The sequence below is a fragment of the Danio rerio genome, chromosome 9, assembly GCF_052040795.2.
Source record: "Danio rerio strain M-AB ecotype USA chromosome 9, GRCz13ab, whole genome shotgun sequence".
Taxonomy (NCBI): domain Eukaryota; kingdom Metazoa; phylum Chordata; class Actinopteri; order Cypriniformes; family Danionidae; genus Danio; species Danio rerio.
The window spans coordinates 22,720,203-22,741,956 of NC_141029.1; the positions used below are offsets into that span (position 1 = coordinate 22,720,203).

The window sequence follows — 21,754 nt, forward strand, 5'->3', positions numbered from 1 at the left end:
ACGTTCAATGAGAATTGCAAAATAAGTACAATAAAAATAACGAATATATAACTTATATACATGTTTTATTTGCGAGCGCATTTGGCCTCAGGCTCAACATATTGACTTCACAGACCTAAGTAATCAATAACATGAGCGTAAATCACAAGAAGAACACATACACAAACCACACACGCAAAGGAAATAATAAGGACGGAATAAATAATATTTTAGTCGCACAAATATTCATAAAACGGTAAATATGCTAAATGTTTTGTTTAGTTTCATCGTTGTGCTGCTCGGTAATCTACTATGTCTGCCTTTACAGGATGTCACACATGCGACTGGAAAGCATGTCGTAGTTCTCCCCATCCACTGAAGAAATACTTTCATAAGGACTGCAAATACAAAAGTCGTCTAATTCACAAAAGTATGTAAATATGTTTTTTAATACACAGTGGTTATTATGAACTGTAAGATAGTGTAAAAGTTTACATATCCGCATTTATATGCGATTAAAAGAGCTGCGTTAGCTCAAAGCGTGGCGTCAGGAGTAACTTATAGCTTCAGTTAATAGCCTATTTAAAGAATAAATTTACGTTGTAACTGGCTATAGCTTTTATATATGTTCATGAGAACCATTTTGTTTGCAGCCGAATAACTAAAACGCGTCACAACAACAGATCTGCTGTAACTTTTATTATAACTTTATGCCAAATTTTGATGTGCCACACATCTTATTATATTTAAATTAGTGCTAATATTTAATACGTACTATGTTAGGTGCAAGTTCTGACAAAATGTACCGTTATACACTAATACAATTTAATATAATATATGATGAATAGTATAAGACTGATAGATGGACTGTTGTTATGTTTGCATAGAAGAGTTTGAAGCAACAAAACAGCAGGCTAGCATCTAAAGTTAACGTTATCATAAGTGCAAGTAATCGAGTAGTACAAATGAAAGTACAGGTAAATATACAGTAGTCAACAATTGAAGCAGATCAGTTTTTTTCTAAATTGTCCTGAGACAGGAATGGTTGTTCAATAGTTTTTAGGACAACTTTGATAAAAGGTTTTGATTCACAAACATCTGCTACACATATTATTTTAAGAAAATATTATTGTAATTTAAAAAAATGTGTAATATTTATCAGGGAAAATTTGTATTTTTTTGACATTTCATGAACCCCTGGAGAGGGACATTCTAAAATGCTTAACGTGGCTTAATGTACCTAAACCTTAACCAGAGAAATCCAAATTTGTTTCAAATTGTACTTGTAATCAACCCCAACTACCAAACTAATTAAAAAAGAATGAGTCCCAATTCTATAAAGTGAAAAACAGCACATTAAGCGTTTCCTCCCCCATTGAAGTCTATTCTAAGGAGCTTAAGGTGGCTTAATGTACCTTAGCAACAATTAGAGAAAATCAAATTTCGGTCAAATTTTACTCATGACACTTTCTGATGTCAAAAATTTAGCTCTAATTTTGGTGAGTGAAAGTTTTCACGTTATGCCTTTTAATTCCATTATAAGGAAACAGCTTAACAAGGCTTAATATACCTTAACACCGAGCAAGAAACCCAAATTTCTATCAAACTTTACTTGTGATTACCCCTAACTCTTGTCAAAAAAGCGGGCTTTAATTCCATAGATAAAGTGAACAATATCACATTAAGTGTTTCTCCCCCATTGAAGTCTATAATAAGGAAAGGCTTAACATAACTTTACAGCAACCAAGGGAAACCATTTGTTAAAAAGAGTGTTTAAAAATCAAAATTAGTGTTAATCACAAGTAACATTTGATAGAAATGTGATTTTCCCCCCACTTGTTGTTAAGATACATTAAGCCAAGTTAAGCTTTTTCCTAATAATAAACTTCAATAGGGGAGAAAACACTTAGGGCAATGTTTTTGACTTTATCTATGGAATTGGGACTCGTTGTTTTTACAGTAGTTGGAGTTAATTGTGAGTACAATTTGACAGAAATTTGTGTTTCTCTGCTTCATGTTTAGGTACATTAAGCCACATCAAGCTTTTTTCATGTTAAGAGTTTTAGAATGACCCAATTGAGGTAAAGTTGGTTTTATATTCACACACTCGGACTTTCTCTTTAATAATATAATTTCAGAAAAGTATTCTTTGCCATTTCTAAATAGTCAAAACATATTAGTAGCCAATGGCTATCAAAGTACAACACTGCTCACAGTCAGTTAAATAGTGCTAATATTGTTTTGAAGTAATGTTTACATCTGATTTCGGACCAAATATTCAAAGTATCATGGTAAACACTATAAGGAGCAAGTCACAAGTTTTCATTGAACAAATATGTGAATATAAAACCAACTTTACCTCAGTCATTTATCCTACCATGTTAAAAGCATGTTGTAGTGCAGCTTTATGCAGATAACCAATTGTGCTCAGTTTAGAAAATTAAAGGAGTAATGTGTTGTTTATGTGTTCTCCAGCCATGGGTTTAACTAAGCAGTACCTGCGCTATGTGGCGAGTGCTGTATTTGGAGTGATCGGCAGTCAGAAAGCCAATATCGCCTTTGTGACCCTCAGGGGTGGAGAGAAGGGTCGATATGTTGCAGCGGGGGCTTGTGAACATGTTTTCATATGGGATGTCCGCAAGGCTGAAAAGGTATTTGTTTAGAATGTTTTAGAAGATCATTTATTGAACTACAGTATAATTTTATAGAAATGTATCACTGATTTTCTCATCTATTCATTTCGCAGGTTCTCATACTTGAAGGTAAAAAGCATGAAGTGACGTATCTGTGCCCCTCTCCTGATGGTGTGCATATAGCTGTTGGTTATGAGGATGGAGGTGTGCGAATCTTCAGTTTGCTGAACGGTGAAAGCAACGTCTCCTTCAGTGGACACAAATCAGCCGTTTCAGTCATCAAATACGATGCTCTGGGAGCTCGTCTTGTCACTGGCTCAAGAGTAAGACCTCAGTTCATATTAGAATTCATTCATTTTTTTTATACAGATTTTCTTTTTAGCTTGAACTAAACTTGTTGTGTTTCAGGACACAGATGTGATTGTGTGGGATGTCATCAATGAGTGCGGTCTGTACAGACTTAAAGGACACAAAGATGCCATCACACAAGTTTTGTTCTTGGAAAGTAAAAACCTGCTGATTACAAGGTAAAGCAGACTTCAAGTTTTATATAGAAATAGAATTTTTAGACAGATTTTAAATCCGAACTTGACAAAAGTTTGTCAAAGATATCAATGCACATCAATAAAACATTTAATCAGAGAGTACATTTATCAAAGTATATTCAATACCTTTTAAGACCTTTTTAAAGACTCTTTCCATACATTTTAGGACCTTATAACCACTTTTCAACCAGAAAACACTGTTGAGATTTTAACTTACAGTATATTTACTAAATATTAATGTAAGAAACTAGTCCAAAACTAAAACATTATTCATATACTGAATAAAAATCTAGCCAATTCAGCAGTTTGGCGGCTATAGAACTGCAGAAATAATGGTGTTGCCTTACTGCAGTGAACAAAGCAGCTTGTCAAATCTAGCAAGATAATACTGATTTTGTAAACTACACAGCATCAAGAATTAATTCAGGCAAACTTTAGCATACAACCATACATTGCATAAACAAAAAGACTTTTAAAAACTTTTTCAAGGCCTTAAATTTCTCTACATTGATTTATCAAGACACAGCGGACACCCTGTTTATACAAAAATAAAAAATTTTAAAAACCTTTTTAAAGGGATTGTTCAAATAAAAATACTCTTCATTTACTCACCCTCAAGTGGTTCCAAACCTTTATGAGTTTCTTTCTTCTGTTGTACACAAAAGAAGATCTTTTATAACCTGTAACCATTGACTTCTATTGTTTAACGCCACTATAATTATCTGTGTATAGTTTTATTTTAAATTTCTTCTCCTCTGTTTTGAGTAACAACATTCTTTTGAAACACAGTTATATGCTCAACTCACATATACACTTTCATATCTTGCTCCTTTGGTTTCTGTTAATATAAATGCTGAATGAATAATATAGATAAAATGACAGATATTTAGCTGTATGTGGTGGCTTCACACCTGTTAAGGATCCATTTCATGTTTTCTCAGTTCCAAGGACAGCTTTGTAAAGTGGTGGGATTTGGACACACAGCATTGTTTCAAGACGATGGTGGGACATCGCAGTGAGGTAATTCAAATCGCTGTATACTTGATTGAGACTTGATCTTTCTAATATAATACAACAAACTAAATGGACTCAGCTGTTACCTACAAAATTAAACTTACTAAAAATGTAGTATCTTTGATTAAAAAGTTTAAGAGTGCACATTTCAGGCTTTATGCAGGTACGTTTCTTATGTATGTGAGGCAAAAGTTTGCAGAGATTCAACAGTTTTTTTTCCAACGCATTTGCCAGTCATGTTGATAGAAGAGTCAGAAAGAGAAAACACTTCCTGTCTGTTTTACTAATTTTATAAAAGCATTTTGTTTTGTTGTAATTATGAATATATACAAACAAAAATAGATCCTTTGCAGTTTTCACATACATGAGAGACATACCTGCATAAAGCCTGAAATATGCACTCTTAAATAATTATTATTTTTTTTTTTTAATCAAAGATACTACATTTTTAGTATGTTTACTTTTGTGGACATTGTTTGTCCTATCATTACAATAAAAAATTACAGAATATTTTATGAATTAATGTACTGAAATGTGTGTCCCCGTTTGCCAACCCTATGGAAGTTAAGTCACGTTTTGAAAATGTGTCTTTTGCACTTTTCTGATATCAATGTTGTCTTCTCCCTATAGGTGTGGGGAATGGTGCTGTTAAACCAGGAGAACAGGTTGCTTACAGGGTCTGCTGACAGTGAGCTCAGAGCCTGGGACATTCAGGACATTGAGGAGGTAAAGAGATGTTTATTGTGCTTTGTAGGTGGGATACTTTCCGGTACAGTCTTGACTGATTTTTGATCTTATGTAGAGAATGACTATAAAGTTTACCCTTCTTCATAGGTTAAGGAATTGGGGGAACCACAGGAGAAGAAAGTCAGAACTCTTCTTGATGATGAGGAGGAAGATGAAGAAGGACCCGATGAGGAGCCAGAAGAAGTAATATCATTTCTTTCCACAATTCCATAAGAATTATTGATGACAGGATATTGAATTATTAGATATATTGCACAGCTGAGGTGGTGATATGGCCACAATGTGAAGCTTATACTATGGTTACACATAAAACACTGTTCAGATATTGTTTTTCAAGATATTTGTCAGGTCTTTGTCCTCAAACAGCTCATGTAATTCACTACTTGGGCATCTTATCCAGAGACTTTTGTTTTGATTAGATTTTTGTAGGTTGTGAATTTACTGAAATCATTCAGCGAAGTGACATAGATTTGTAATGTGGTCAAAACCTGCCTGGAACTACTTTAGCTGTGCCATTATGTGAAACTAATTTGACCAGCCAATCAGAATCTAGCATTAAACAGCTGTATTCAGTGGACATAAGTGACTTAACACGACAAAACACAGTTCATTTCGTCTAAAAACATTTCCTTCACATGTTTACCAAAGATTTGATATGTGTCAACAGAGGATTCTCAGCTGTAAGAATGCCGGGTCTATTCTGAGAGAAGCCAGAGACAGAGTTGTATCGTTGGTTACAGATGCCAAAGCTAAAGTTCTAGCCTGTCATGTAAGTATGAGTTATATATTCAGCTTTGTTAGCTTTTTCTTACCAAACACAATTCCACAAAGAGGAATTTAAAAGGATAGTTTACACAAAAATGTAAATTCCTACTCACCCTTCACTTGTCACAATTTTGTTGAGTTTCTTTCTTCTGTTGAACCCAAAGGAAGCTATACTGAAGAATTTTGGCCATTGAATGGCTTTTGGTTTCCAACATTCTTCAGAATATCTTGTTTAATGCTCAGCAGAAAAAAAGAAATTTAGCCAATAATGTGGAGATGTTAATTTTGGGGTAAACCTCCTTTAATGTATATCAAGAAATGTATTTGAAAACCTTCACAGGGCCTGGATGCTACCCTTGAAGTTTTTACTGTACTATCAGAGGAGGAGATCCAAAGAAAAATGGACAGAAAACTGAAGAAAGCCAAGAAAAAAGCCAAGTATGTTAGACCCTTGTTTTGATACCAATGATGAAAGTATGGTATCCTGATTGACTGATATATTGTGCAGATCTCAAGAAGGAGGAGAGGAAGCTTCTGAACCGGTAGTGGAGAGGAAGTTGAAGGATGAAATCATGAAACTGGCAAACATAAGGGCGTCATCCAAGATCAGGTCAGTTAGTAATTTTGCATTCAAGCATAGTCCTTGTTTGTGTTACTGTTATCAAGTGTTCAAAGCTAATTTTTGACATCTACAGATCAATGGACTGCCTTTTGGTTCCTAACGGAGAGATGAAAGTTGTTCTTCTTCTGCAAAATAACACAGTGGAGACATACACGCTGAAGACTACAGAGAAGAATCCCACTGGGAATAAAACCTCTCGCCTCACACTGGGTGGTCACCGTTCAGATGTCAGGACACTGGCCTTCAGCTCAGATAACATAGCCATCCTTTCTGCCTCAGGAGACACTGTCAAAGTGTGGAACAGGTGAGCATGATGAAGCCACAATTCACCTAAATCACATATCGATTGTTTTTTTTGCGATACCAAGTATCTTCTTCTCTCAGGTCCACCTTGCAAGTTATTCGTACCATGGGATGCGAATATGCTCTCTGCTCGATATTTGTTCCTGGAGACAGACAGATTATCTTAGGATCAAAGGTATGAAACAATTCACTTTGTAAAACATCAGTCAGTGAAGGTTTGAATAGAAAATAGATCACCCTTTTTTCTGCAAAAGCTACAAAATGACAAAAAGTGATATCTGTGAAGGAGACCATATTTTATAACGAGTTTAGATAAAAATGCTTTAACTTTGTGGAAGGAACCGATTGAAATTAGTCTATTGTTAAACATCTGTCCACAAATTCAACAAAATAATTTTTTAGCATTAGTTTACCATTTTAATAATTTTACATTTTTAATTTTTTTAATTTAAAAAATAATTTATCATTTATTTTTGTTTAAGTTTTAAAATAATTTGTAATTGTAACTTCTACTTTTCTATTTCTTTTCTACATTTTTATTTAATTTTATTTTTGTTAGCATTAGTATTCTTTTATTCTTTATTTATTTTTTATGTTTTAGATTTCAGGTTGTGGCCAAGAAAATATGTTTTTAATCTACTTTTTTATTTTAAAGGTTCTGTGATTTATTCAGTGTTTGATGTAATCTCAGATTGACATAAAGAGAGGGTGGGATGTATTGTAGCTCCTCCCCTTAAAAAAACAATAGCGGTTGTTTTATCACCGCTCCGCCAGTGAGAGTAGTTAATCACAAGCGCATCAAATGTGAAACATCTTGAAGGAGGCGGGACATATAAGATGCTAGAGAGCATTTACAGACAGGGTTTCCGCAGGGTCTTAAAAAGTCTTAAATTCGCTGTTCTTGGTCTTAAATATTTTTGCACAGGGATACGTTTGTTAAAACCAAAAGAGGTCATTGCAAAAGTGACCCAGATACACAATTACAGAATATGTTTTTCCACCAGTCACTGATGTATATGTTACAATTAGGAATTTAAAACTATTTAGTAGTTATAAAACCATACTTAAGGAACAAATTATTTCTTATAACTGGAAAATAATATTTGAACCTTTCGGTTGTTTACAATATACTGATGGCCTGTTTATCTAGGTTTTATTATTGATAATGGTCAGGAATGTTGGACCATTATTGCCATTTTTGCTCCATCAGTAGAGGACAGAAACTAGCCAGACAGTAATGTGTGAATTGTTGAGTGGTCAAATAAAAAAGTCAATATTTTTTAGTAAATGTACTTTTTTTTTGCTTTTATTTTTTCCACATTAAAAATATAATTGTAGAGCAACCCATGTTCTGTAGTCATTAATATTTAACTTTAATAGGTAAAACTTTTCGAGATATGAACAAAAGCAAGTGATGCATCAAAGTTTGATCTAAAAAAATATTGAATGGTTATAAAAATCTTATAATCATTAAAATAAATTATAAAAAAAAATTATTTGTTTTAAAATCTTGAATGATATTAATGATATGATGTTCTTCCTATTCTCTGTTTATCCACCTGACTTTACAGTGGCTTTCTTTTGAACGCCCTGTTGTTTTAAAGAGCCTCATCCGTTTGAGGTGTGCGCGCAGTCAGCAGAGGTGTGCAATGTGGTGCCAGGCAAACGTGTAAATCAGCCTGAAAATGTTTGTTTGTTTTTTGAATAAATGTTCCATTTGAATACATGTATTTTGCCACTAATTTTGTGATTTTTCTCTTTATGTGTATGCATGTTTTTGATATTATTTAAGATATAAATGTAATACTTAAGTGTGATACTTAATGGTCTTAAAAAGTTCTTAAAAAGTCCTAAATTTGACAATATGATATCCGCAGAAACCCTGTACAGAGCAAACTGAAGTATGAGGTGATGTGAAAAAAACATTAATCCATTTAGGCGGAAGGGACAAACTGCAAGCTTTAAATGTTTTATATCCTCAAAAAGTGAATTTTGTCACTGTTTTGGTGTGCACTAGCTTATAGATATCCTAAAAACTAACAATACTGTAGAGCTGTGAACCTACATTGGTTTCACAGTTCGGCTCGGTTACGATTATCATGCCATGGATTCAGTTTAATTAGATATCTCGTTGTATTGACGCCGCTTTCCATGCACAGTTTTATATTTCCTTTACAGCAGCAACTCTTGTATTAAAATGTATGAATATATTTATATTTATATACTATTTGTAATACAATTTTGTCATTTAATACAAACAGTCAGATATATAAACTGTACCTTTAAACAACACGAGCATTTATAGCAATTAATATAAATATCCCGCTCGCTTTCTGGTCCTTGTCTAGTTCTACACCCCTTTGATTGGTCACAACCTCAACAAAAAAGGCTGCGATTGGCTCTTGCGCGCTATGGTCTTCATAGATGATTAACACTGATAAATGGCAGGCGGCAGCGGCTATCACAGCTGATCCATGATAGACACGGTGGAGAAACCTCTGCATGCACTCGCTCGTGTTTGTATTTAGAAGTATAGCTGTAAAACAGCCGAGGGGAGAGGAAAAGTCACGCCAGCAGGTCAAATGGGCCACAGTGAGAGAGAGAGAGAGGGAGAAAGAAAGAAAGAAAGATAGAAAGAAATGGAGGACTTTTATTCTCTTAATCACAGTGAAATAGAGGCTTCTGCTGTAAGTGTCAGTGAAAGACTGATCCAGCAAACACACACGCAGTGAATTGTGCACAGTTTCTGAGTTTTAAGTAGTTTGAGAGTTGTAAATATTCGCACTCGCCTGTCTCACCATAGCGCATATGAGATAAATGACGTCAGCACATAATAACCGGCTATGATTTTTACTGACCGATACCGAATTGTCTGTATAGCGGTGCACCGAAGAAACAATTAATTTTTACACCCCTACAATTCTGATACTAACATCTAAAAACATTAACATTTCATGGGGCCTTTAATTTAATTATTAAAGTATTTTATGTAGATACACTTGTGTCGCTGTAATTCTTTACTATGGAAACTGATTCCTTTGACATTTTTCTTTACTTTTATGTAGAATTGTCCTAATTGTGTCATGTATGTCTCTTGTGTCAGAGTGGGAAAATTCAGATTTTTGACCTGGCCTCAGGAAGCCTTCTAGAGACGACTGATGCCCATGAAGGAGCTCTTTGGTCCATGTGTCTCTCTCCAGACCAGGTATATCCAGCTTTCTCTCTGTGCACAAATACTTCATAGTCTCATCCCTTCAGTTTGTGCCTTTAACAAATTTCTGCCTCTATTTCAAAGACTGTAAGCTTTCACTTGCAGCTTTACGAGAATGTATTTGACTTTTGGATTTATGTGTGTCTATACAGAGAGGGATTGTAACCGGCGGTGCTGACAAGACTGTGAAATTCTGGGACTTTGAGCTCATAAAGGATGAGGACTCTATGATAAACAAGTGAGTTATTATCTTTGATCACAAACCTCAGCTGTCTCGTCCAGGTTTCTGCATCACTCTTTTTGGCTTTATTGTATTCTTTCTCTGTGTAACCCACAGGAGACTGACGGTGAAACACACGCGCACGCTGCAGTTAGATGAGGATGTGTTGTGTGTTCGCTTCAGTCCTGACCAGAGGCTACTGGCCGTCTCTCTGCTCGACTGTACAGTCAAGATCTTTTACACAGACACGCTAAAGGTAAACCTCAGCATGCAAATGTGGCCTCTCTTGAATCTTAAATCCTTATGAATGCTTTGAAATAGAATGTATCAAATAAAAAAGACATTACTTTTTTTAATAACATTTACTAATCAACATTTTTTCCATCAATGGAGCTTTTTCCTGATTCCAGGTCAACTTAAAGAGCAGTAAATGGGAGAGTACCACAAATAATTTGCATTGTATTTATTTTTGCTTAAATAATAAAGGAAACTCCACAATAGTGCTTTTATGACTTTTAAAATGGAAATGACAGTTAAAGCGTCTATAATAAACTGACACTATATAAACATTTATTTGGGGGTGATCTGATCATGCTAATTGAGAAAGCCTGATATTTTCATATAGTACATGTTTACATGTCTCACTGCGTTTGATTGTACTATATAGAATGGAAGAATCTCTGATTTACTAGTAGTATTTTGTAGTAGTGTTGCTCCTAAATATAATTCAGTCTTTCCACAAATGTTCCAAGCAGATTCTTGATGGTATAAACAATTGCATATCTAATTGTGTATTTTTATTGAATGATTATTATTTCATGTGTTCGTCTTTCGTATGCTATATCAGTGCTTCCCGAAGGCTTGAAATATATTTGCAGTGGTAGCTGAATTGAAACACCCCATTTACCCATAGCACATAAATAGTTAACTTAATGCGACAAACAAAGCCTAATTAAAATTTTAACAATCATTTTATTTATTAAGACACTGTTTTATGCTGTTTTTTTCAATGGCTTAAAGTAAAAAAAAAAAGACTGTTGAAATAAAAATAAAAATCCACTACTTCTCTTACTTTAATGCTATTCAGGAGCCATGTGCACCCACTGACAGGTCAAATCTGCTCCTCTCTCTCTTTTACATTCAAAGCAAACTTGAATGCCAATGCATTTTAAAAATGTATTTAAAATACCCTTTATAATATAATAACATCATCAATTTAATAAAATAATCAGCAAATAACAAATAAAAAAAAAGAAAAAGAAAGAAAAACAGACAATATCTCTAAAATGATCATAATTACAAGATTAAAAATGTGTAGATTATTTAAATAAGGCAAATGCATTGATTAACCATTAATGGTGTACATATATTTTGTAGCCAGTTTAGACCAGTCATTTCATCCTCTCCGAGTATACAGTAAAGTTTTTCTAAGTCATTTAAAGACCAAAATAGTAATACAAAAACACATCTGAGCTTTAGAAAGTGAAAGCAAAAGTCAGCTCCCGAACATTTCAGGAGATTTAGGGCATACTCACATTATGTACAGTTGCCTTGAACTGGGCTAAAGGTGAACCGCGCTCTATCACATAATATTTAATAATATTGTGATATTCAAGATTTGTGAAGTCATACAGCTCCGGATACCTCGAAACAGCAACCACTAGTCTCTTCTACATCTTTAAAAGTCTCTGTAGTCATCTTGACAACACAAATGCAGTTTTAACCTCAACAGAAACGCCACCTTTGCTTTAATTTGATTGACTTTTTTCAACTGTGGGATGCACAGCACACAACAGCAAAAACATAAGATGCAGCAGGCGGCTAAAGAGCCCTTAAAATGTTTTTTTTAAATGACCTTCCATGCAGTGTGTAACACAGCTCTTAGTGAATTAAAATGTCCAGCTAAGGCTTAAATCTGAAAGTGAGCCGTGTTTAAAACTATTGATTCATCTTTAAAAGAGTCGACTCATAGTGGTTCAAATAAATCAAATCGTCATTGTAACGAATCTCCAGACTCTGGAAAATTGAAACTGCCGACCCCGCCCACAAACACTGTAGAAAGAAAAAGAGGAATACAAATACTGTAGCAGTTTCCGGGTGAATCAAGTGGCATAGACGTTCTGAAGTGTGAGGGAAAGATAGTGTTACTTTCCCTACCCAAAGATGAGGCTGTGAAGAGTCAGGGGTTGAAGTTTATTTTTGCAAGCATTATATAGCAATTATATATTAATGTTGATGAACCATGGTGGGATTTTCTCTCTGTCTCACGCTGAACCCAGTCGATCAAACAGAACAGACTGGGTTATCGAACCAATCAGTGTGGATTAGCATCTTGCAAAGGAGGGGTTTGGGAACAAATGAATCGCTGAACGAATCATACGGGAGTCATTGGGATAATTAGGTAAAAACAAATGCATATTATAAGACAATTAAAGTGTTTTTTGACCATCCACACATATCAGCCTGTTGTTAAAGACCCCCAAAACCAAAATATGACCTTTTATAATGCATAATATAGGGGCTCTTTAAAAATGTGAGGCTTGCAAGGTGCATAACCAGCACGCAATTCGCTCAAGGCCATTAGAAAATCATTTAAAAGGTGTGCCTCTCAATACAAAAAAAAAAGTGTGATTAGGGCCATAGAGGATAGAATGATAAAAGATTTGCCCTCTTTCTCTTTTTTTGTGCTGTAGTTCTTCCTGTCGCTGTATGGACACAAACTGCCTGTTCTGTGCCTGGACATTTCACATGTGAGTCAGCTGACTAATACTTCAGTTCCTGTAAGTCAGTTTGACTGTTTGTGCTGAAATGTTGATTGTGTGTTCTGCAGGACAGCGCTTTAATAGCCACAGGCTCGGCTGACAGAAACGTGAAGATCTGGGGATTGGACTTTGGAGACTGTCATCGCTCCATGTTTGCTCATGACGACAGGTAATAAAAACTCTGCTGCTCGTATATAGTGACACATAGTTGGCACGTCTGTTCTCTGTCACATTACCTGTGCGGTTTTCAGTTATATTGTTAGTGAAAGTTATAATAGCGCTCTGACAAGTGCAGTGTGTTTTCAGCGTTCGGTCAGGTGTCACCCACCTCTCTGTAATCGATGGATGACATCAGTCCAGATGGTCATTATTTGTCATCCGCTGTTTGTCTTTTCCTCCGCAGTGTCATGTTTCTTCAGTTTGTCCCTAAAACCCATCTGTTCTTCACCGCCGGAAAGGACAAAAAGATCAAGCAGTGGGACGCTGACAAGTTTGAGCACATCCAGACGTTGGAGGTGACCTTCTCTCCATACCCGGACTAGGCATTTTTCCATAGCCGGAATTAATTTTCCATAGGCCGCTGAGGTGGAAGTAGCTGTTACATTTGAGGGATTAGAGTTCTAACAAGAGCCCAGTCAATATGCAGCAGAGGCTAATTGCATTACGCAAACCTTGGTCTGCTTTTGCTTAGGAAAGAATCAATGTAATCGCAGACAAAGATGTATTGGATCGTTTGGATTATTACATGTGCTCTCTGACTTTGAGTTTGTTTTTGAACTGTGACCTCTGGATGTTCCTCAGGGTCATCATCGGGAGGTCTGGTGCCTGGCCATCAGCCCGAATGGAGATCACATTGTGTCCTCGTCTCATGATAAATCTCTCAGGCTGTGGGAGAGAACGAGGGAGCCTATTATCCTGGAGGAGGAGAAAGAGATGGTGAGTGCTTGGTTTTTCAGCACAAAACAGGTTTGACGTGCTAATATGCAGATCTGAAAGGTGCTTGAATGACGATATGTCTGGAGTTTAAACTGATTGCTGTCGTTTTGTTTGTTTATGTTAGATTAACCAAGGCATAAATGGTAAAGCGCTTTTCTGGAAAGGGGGAGTGCAGCTTATTTGCATTTAAAGAGACATAGATGAAAACATTAGATTTCACCTAAAAAAAAAAGTGGCTTTTGGGCATGTATACTAAGGCCGTACTCACAGTAGGTACAGTTGCCTCGAACCGGGCCAAAGCACGCTTGTCCCCCCTCCCGTCTCCCCCGACGGCCCGCGCTCACACCACAAACGGGCCTCGGCACGCTTACGTCATCGCTGCTGCGCAGTTCAGTGAATAGCGCTCTCTCACTCAGCAGCACAGTGGAGATTTCTCTAGTTATATCGTTTCAGTCGTTTGTTACGCAGTGACATGCAGTCAAATATTTCGCCAAACAGTCCTTAGGGATGCGGTGACACGCAGTCAGATATTTCGCTGAACAGATCCACCAATTTTGCCGCTCATAAACAATCATAAAGCCCTCGTGCTGCAGGAAGGGGGTTTGCTGAAGCCGCGCAGCTGTCGTGCAGTGAGGAGTTCTCGTCTTTAATAAACTACGGCAGTTTGCGTTCACTGAACAGTAAGAATGATTAATAAATCCATATGAAACAGCCCCTTAAAAGTCACATCTCGCTTTCAGTCTGGGCTTTGGCGCGTTTTGCACTCACACACAAGCGTACCGGGCCAAAGCCCAAGTGAACCGCGCTCAGGCACACCTCTTCCAACCGGGCCAGGGCCGGCCAAGTGAACCGTGCTTAAGCCCGATTCAGCGCACTCACACTTCTCAAACGATCCGGGAAACGGGCCTGGGCACGGTACGGATGGCATAGTGTGAGTAGGCCCTAAATGATCTGAGAGAGATGTAACTTCATACACACAATCCTGAGGATACCCGAGTCTTTCATTACAAAAATGTCAGGGATAATCAGGGGACCACATAAGATGTACCTTTACATGAGTGCTAGACATCTGGAGGTTTCAGCTGTTGAACAAAGGTGTACCTCCAATCTTGGCCTTTTTTCTAAAAAAATTAAACAAGACACTTAATATTATTCATAAATAAAATGTTACTTTATTTAATGCCACACTCATTAAAACCCCATTAAGGCTTGTTAAAAACTAAATGAATTAAGACTCATTAAAAAATAAATGTAATAAATAGAAATTCCTTCCATTTTTAATTGAAACACTTGATTTTCAAAATTTGTAACTGTGTGTTATTAATAAATAAGTTTTTCTTTTACTCAATAATTAGAAAGTAAGGTTTGTCATTCTATTGTTATGCAGATGATTGTTAGATCTTTGTGACACGTCGGAAAAAGGACTGTTAACTTGCTTCTTGATTGTCTTAGTAAAATTAAGGCTTAGATGGCTTTTAATTTTTAAAGTGTTAATGAAAACAAAACAGAAGTAATGGTTTTTGAAGGTACTGTTGGGCCTCCTCTATTTAATTTAGGTTTGTTAGCTCAGCAAATTAAGATTACAGTCTCAAATTTAGGGGTGAAATTTGACTTAGATTTTAAATTTGACAATCAGATTAGAGTGGTAGTTAAATCTAGCTTTTTCAATTAAGACAACTAGCAAAAATAAAGCAATACTGTATATACCAAAACAACAGTTTTAATCCATTATTTTGGGATTGTGCTTTCGGTGTGGCAGGTCCTAGACTTTGGAATGTGTTGCTGCTGCCCATTAGACAGGCCTCTTCCCTGTTTTCATTTAAATTAGTTCTTAAAAGTCTTTCTTTTTATTGGCCTTTGACACCTGATCTTAATAACTGGTTATTTTTAATTTAAGTGCCTTTTTACACAGTTTAGCTATATTTTATCTTGCAATTTATATACTGTTATGCTTATTTTGTTGTATATTTTTTTTGTACAGCACTTTGGCTCTATAAATAAAGTTGGACTTGACTTACTCGATTGTAATTTAAAATATAAAACTGTTATTGGCTTCATTATTTGGAGAGAAAAATACTTTGCATCCTGAGCATACCCTACTGATCACTATGTATGATTACTGTGTTTTTATAAAATCTGTTTGCTAACTGCTGTTTTCATTTCAAAGAAACCCAAGTATATCTGAAAATATACAATGTAACATATAAAGTGACCTTTGTAATATTTTTCATTTCAGGAGAGGGAAGCAGAATTTGAGGAGTCATTGGCTAAAGGTGATGATCCTGTGGTAAGTGGCTCTCTCATACTCTAGAGGTCAGTTAGTTGGGATTTATCTCTCTGCATAGTCTCAGTCCTTCTGTGTGTATCTCACAGGTTCCTGGAGAGACTAAAGGTGAAGCAGAGCCTGCTGGGAGAAAGACTGTTGAGACTGTGAAAGCTGTGAGTGCACAGAGCTGTACAGATAAAGAGCTTCCCTCCTTTATATACAGTAATGGAAAAATGACACCCTCTTCTGTTTCTATAGGCCGAGCGAATAATGGAGGCCATTGAGCTTTACAGAGAGGAAAGCAAAAACCTGGAGGAGCACAAAGCTGCTTGTGAGGCAGCGGGGAAAAAGGTATGAGTTTTTCTTGAAATACAAAATGCTAAAAGCACATTAAGAGATGAAAAAATGCATTAGAACTTTGTCAGACTGCAAAGATTTAAGATCATAAAATATGGATTTTACACATAATGATGTTGGTGTATTACTTGTTTTGACCTTGTTTTTTGTGCTCTTTATAGTTACCACCTCTTAAGATGAACCCCATCCTTATGGCTTTTGGAAATATCTCAGTGAGTGTTTATGTATTAGTACTGGGCTTGTTTTGGTTGTCAGATTTAGTCAATACAGTAATTAGAGGCTTACAATGTACAGTACTGGCAAATACTAATAATTATATATATATTTCAAATAATGATTTAATGCTGGGCTTGTTTGTCATATTTGTTTAATTAGAGCTGTACAAGGTACAGTATCAGCATACAAACATATATATTTATTACTAATTTAGTTAATACTTGAGGTGCACGATGTAATTATTTTGATGTGTATACAACATGCGTTGAAATGTTTTATATGGATTCAAAAAGACCTGTATGTTGAATTATGATGAATTTAGCTGTAATGCCAGATTAATGTATGTATTAAAGGGGCCATGAACTGAGAAACCAAAATAAACTTGATCATTTGGCTCATTAGAGGTCATAGCACTATAAAAACATCCTGTAAGTTTCAGAACTCAACACTTTGTTGTTCCTCTAAAATCATCTTATTTTAAATTGAAGTCTGCGAAACCACAGGATCTGGAATGTTCTACTCTGTGATGTAATAGGGTGAATAAGCCCCGCCTCTACAGAGGATTGAGAAGATTGATTAATTCACTGCCTGTTTAGCCCTGTTAATATGCAAAACTGTTAGCCAATGACAGCAGTGGTTGTTTACTTCTGACTATAAAACACACCCATTGCAACAGTGTTCTCATGATGAGGGTCTTTATGATGTAAAAAACCTTGATTACATTATAAGTGGACCTGATCGAACAATACAAAATAAAAAACAGAGGTTTAAATGTAGATACATTTGCGCTTTATTAATTCTTGCTTCAACATGATTCAAAATTGTTTGTGATAATATTAATTTGTTGTTTTAGTTCATTATATTATAGAAAGGCCATCTTGATCAAATATATTTATCAGTTACTGAGCATAATGTAATTTTAAGGCAACATAATGTACGTATAAATGGAGTGTTGTTGGTAATAAACCACAATAAAGAGCTGAAGTTATAATGTGATATCGATCACCTTTATCTCCACAGCCTTCTCGATATGTTCTGGAGGTGATGAAGAAGGTTCGGTCCAGGTGAGAGCTTTTCCTCAGCTCAGTCAAAAGCACTTCCAGCATCTGTTTCCCCATCTGTCGTGCACAGTAATGTTTGGGTCAGTCTTGAGTTTTGCTCACCTCCGTCTCTGTTTTGCGTTAATAGTGAGCTGGAGGTGTCTCTGCTGGTGCTGCCCTTTCCATATGTCCCTGATCTGCTGAAGCTCTTCAATGCTTATGTAAAGGAGGGTCTGGAGGTTGAGCTGGTTTGCCGCTGCCTCTTCTTCTTGCTCAGGTGCTCATCTGGAGATGTTGCATTAACACACTTCAGTTTTCCTATGAAAAGCCTTTTATAGTGTGGTCCATTTGATAGCAAGTGCTCGACACATGCACACTAGAAAGATTCATCCTTGTCAAGTGTCTGCACTTCTCTTCAAAGGTTGTAAATAATTAAAAAGCAGAGGCATTACATGCAAATAAACTGTCAATTTTGAGCTTTTTGTATTACAATAAAGGTTTTTTCTCTCCAATGGAAAAAAGACATCCATAATACACTTTTAAGTGTTTCTTTTGTCACACCTTATCAGTATGTCTGAAGATTTCAACGACAATCGATATTTAAAGGCTGTTTACTTAAAAGTAGGGTTTTCCTCCTGTACTGCAGTACAAAAACTGCCTTTCTAACAGTTTTAGTCTTGTTTCTAGTCCGAATATCTAAAATTCTTAAATCAAGAAGCATTTTAATGACAAATAAAAAATATTGTCTTGTTTTTAGAAATAATATGTAAAAAAAAAAAAAAAGTAATATTTCCTTAAAACAAGCAAAATATTCTGCCAATGGGGTAAGCAAATTAATCTTAATTCAAAGCTAAAAAAAACTATTTTGCCAGATTGTTTTGCTTGTTTTAAGAAAAAACTCACTTAATTTTGATGTTATTTTCTGAAAACTACATAATATTCTTCTTGATTTAAAATAGTTTTTATATTTGGATTATAAACGAGACAAAAACTCTGTTAGAAAAGCATTTTTTTGTACTGCAGTGCAGGAGGAAAAACCTACTTTTAAGAAAACAGCCTAAATGTTAAACTAAATATTTAAAATTACTAAAAGTAACTAAATATTTTATTTTATATTCTGTGTAGATAATCTATATTCTGGAGATGTGTACATAGAGATATGTAGCTTATACATAATTTGCCTGATTTTATAAAACATTATTCCACAAAACTTGGATTTTTTTTCTGGCTGTTGACAGTATTTTCTGAATTATGACTGTAATATGCTTAAATGTAATTTTAAACAATAGTTTTGAACCAGAGTTCATCCAGTGTTCAGATTTTTCTACTAGAAATGTATGCAGATTAACAGATATTTACTTTAATAACGCCTTGCATCTTTAAACATGACATTTTAGAAAATGTGTAATATAAAAAAAATTATTCTTAATGTAATAAACCAACTGAGAAAGTATGGTGATAATTATTATTATTTTTGCAGTATTATTTTTTTTTTTTTACCCTATTTACCTGCAGTGTATTAGCATAAATCTAAATTACTGCCATGTCACTGTATTTGACCCTAATTTACCGTTTACCCAGAGTCCACTTTGGTCAGATCACCAGTAATCAGATGCTGCTGTCTGTGATTGATGAGTTACGGGCCAACACGATCTCTAAAGTGCGAGAGATCAGGGTGAGTTTGTACTGTATACTGTAGCCACTGCAATCTCATCTCTTATAGGAGCAGATTGGGTAAGGCTCTGTTTTCTCATTTTCCTGTTTTCAGGATGTCCTGGGTTTCAACAGCGCTGGTCTTCAGTTCCTGCAGCGGGAGATCGAGAGCAGAGAAGATGTGACGTTCTTTGCTGATGCCACAGACCGCTTTGAAGAAAAGAAGAGAAAGAGGAGGAAACGGGAAAGAGTTATTCTCACAATCACATAACAACCAGGACAAAACTGACATGACGCTACTGCTGTGTGCTTTTACAGTCAGCATGTATGTATGTATTCATTGTTCTTTTGTACTCGCCTCAAGTTCATAAAGGTGAATTTATCCACAAATCAACTTTAATGAGACTGTTGTGTCGCTTTTTTTACTTCAGTGTTTTCAATATCAACAGTAATTGATAAACCTTTAAATATAGACCTGCTGTGATCTCAGAGGTTGTGAAGTTTGCAGTTGTTTTTTTTTGTTGAATTCACTTACATTTGGAAAAATTATCAAGTTAACTTAATCGGTTTCTGTTGGGACAACATGAAGGAATTGTTTGAAACCCAGCATTTTTTACAGTGTACACCAGTCCATCATTTTACAGTTACAAACAGAAGTGTGTCATTTCAAAGTCCTTCATTCCAATTTTGATACCATAATAAAAACAATTAACCTAATACATATAAAAAGCATTTTCTCCAATACAAGTGAGTCAGTAATAAAATTGAGATTGCCCTTAAATCCAGAATGGAGGCGTGTGAGAGATCTGCAGAGTGGATGGCAACATCAACAGCCTGATGTATCAAGACATTTGTGCTGCCCATTACATTACAAACCACAGGAGAGGGCAAATTCTTCAGCAGGATAGCGCTCCTTCTCATACTTCAGCCTCCACATCAAAGTTCCTGAAAGCAAAGAAGGTCAAGGTGCTCCAGAATTGACCAGCCCAGTCACCAGACATGAACATTAATGAGCATGTCTGGGGTAAGATGGAGGAGGCATTGAAGGTGAATTCAAAGAATCTTAATAAACTTTTTGAGTCCTGCAAGAAGGCTTTATTAGCCATTCCAGATGACTTTATTAATAAGTTATTTGAGTTATTGCAGAGATGTATGGATGCAGTCCTCCAAGCTCATGGGAGTCATATACAATATTAATTATTTTTCCACTGCACCATGGCTTTATATTCTATACTGTACATTATTTCTGTTAAGTGACAAGACTTTTGTCTAAGCAAAGTCAGCTTACTGTCCTAATCAAATCATTAAAAATCAAGACATCCTCATATTTTGTTTTAGTAAAATAAGCGTAATTTAGAAGCCTTTGCCTTTTATAAAAGCCACTGTTGATACCAAATGATCAACTAGAAGTCGTTGGATAAGCGACGAGACTTTTGTCAGTGTATATAGGATAATACTAAATATAGGATTATTTAATAATAGGTTAAATCTGCACAATCTGAGACATTCGTTTGACTGTGATGTAGCAAGAAATATACACGTCAGGTCTCAAGTGCCCCACATTACCCAATGTCCCACATTAACCCGATATTAATGCCCATATGTTTTCTGTTATGCTTAATTTTGGGGGGAAAAAACCCCTGAAGTGAGTCATCAAGACAGATTGTCATTCTCACCGATCACTTTGAGCTTATAAAAACACAAGAGCTTTCAGTAATAATGAAATAATTCAATTATAGTCTTTCTGTATGTCTAAGGTTGTGCTGACCCGCTTTCAGCTGGAGGGAGATCCAGACTTCACTGAGCTCATAACCTGGCCTCAATTTACAGTTACAAGCATGTGTGAATGCAAGATTCATAATTCAAAACCAAGAATCTGACGCTGCTTTTTTCGGCGACATTTTTCACTGCTCCTCATTCTGAGCATCAGTTCTCACCCACCTCTCACACCTCGACTGTGTGTTAACATCCTAATCATCAGTGTCTTGAAAATAATGAAACAAATCCCTCAAGACACTCTTTTCAGACCTGTTCAATCTAACCGTATTAAAAAAGCAAATTAAGTGTATATTTATAAAGCTGTAAAAAGGCTTGCAGCATTTTATGAGTCCGGTCCGGGTCTCAAAGCTATAAATGTCACACCTACCAATATTAAAAATTCCTCTGAAAAAAAGGCTGACGTTAAACGCCTGAGAACATGTTTTGTGTTAATCTCCGTGCTAATCAAACGCAGCCGTGTTTTAATGGAAAACCACATTATTTCAGCATCGCTAACCACCACTGACAACGACTGTAGATTCAGCGTGTGGAAAACCATTCCTTAGATAACCTTTTGACCTCCTGATTTTGTTGTAAACACAGCAGAATAACAGTTGTTTCAGGCTGAACTAATTTCAAAAGCTACACTGCCGAGTCCAGAAACAATTCAGTCTAATATTGTGGCTGATATTATTCGTAATAATAACAGGGTGCTCATAACGTCCGC

General features: G+C 35.8%; 1 protein-coding gene across 2 annotated transcripts; it reads left to right on the forward strand.

Annotated features, from left to right (window-relative positions):
* Positions 1–310: 310 nt before the first annotated feature.
* On the forward strand, positions 311–19,669 carry wdr3 (WD repeat domain 3). 2 transcript variants are annotated; one of them, XM_087265952.1, is made up of 27 exons: positions 311–413; positions 2,455–2,630; positions 2,726–2,935; positions 3,021–3,139; positions 4,099–4,177; positions 4,802–4,897; positions 5,006–5,101; positions 5,586–5,687; positions 6,024–6,121; positions 6,192–6,293; positions 6,379–6,609; positions 6,690–6,783; positions 9,712–9,813; positions 9,972–10,057; positions 10,157–10,295; positions 12,733–12,789; positions 12,870–12,970; positions 13,205–13,316; positions 13,603–13,737; positions 15,974–16,024; positions 16,111–16,176; positions 16,262–16,354; positions 16,522–16,572; positions 17,597–17,640; positions 17,765–17,893; positions 19,198–19,291; positions 19,385–19,669. In XM_087265952.1, the coding sequence occupies exons 2-27, from the start codon at positions 2,457–2,459 to the stop codon at positions 19,538–19,540; spliced, it is 2,817 nt and encodes a 938-aa protein (XP_087122078.1). In that variant the 5' UTR covers positions 311–413; positions 2,455–2,456; the 3' UTR covers positions 19,541–19,669. The 2 variants fall into 2 exon arrangements, with proteins under 2 accessions (XP_087122078.1, NP_942574.1); NM_198873.1 differs by having other exon boundaries at positions 314–409.
* The last annotated feature ends 2,085 nt before the right edge of the window (positions 19,670–21,754 follow it).

Excerpts from the sequence above, each read along its gene's own strand:
- wdr3 (XM_087265952.1), top strand. The coding sequence starts at position 2,457 with ATGGGTTTAACTAAGCAGTACCTGCGCTATGTGGCGAGTGCTGTATTT. Across the intron at positions 12,790-12,869 it reads TGTGCCTGGACATTTCACAT|GACAGCGCTTTAATAGCCAC; the intron begins GTGAGTCAGCTG and ends TGTGTTCTGCAG. Across the intron at positions 13,317-13,602 it reads AGCACATCCAGACGTTGGAG|GGTCATCATCGGGAGGTCTG; the intron begins GTGACCTTCTCT and ends GATGTTCCTCAG.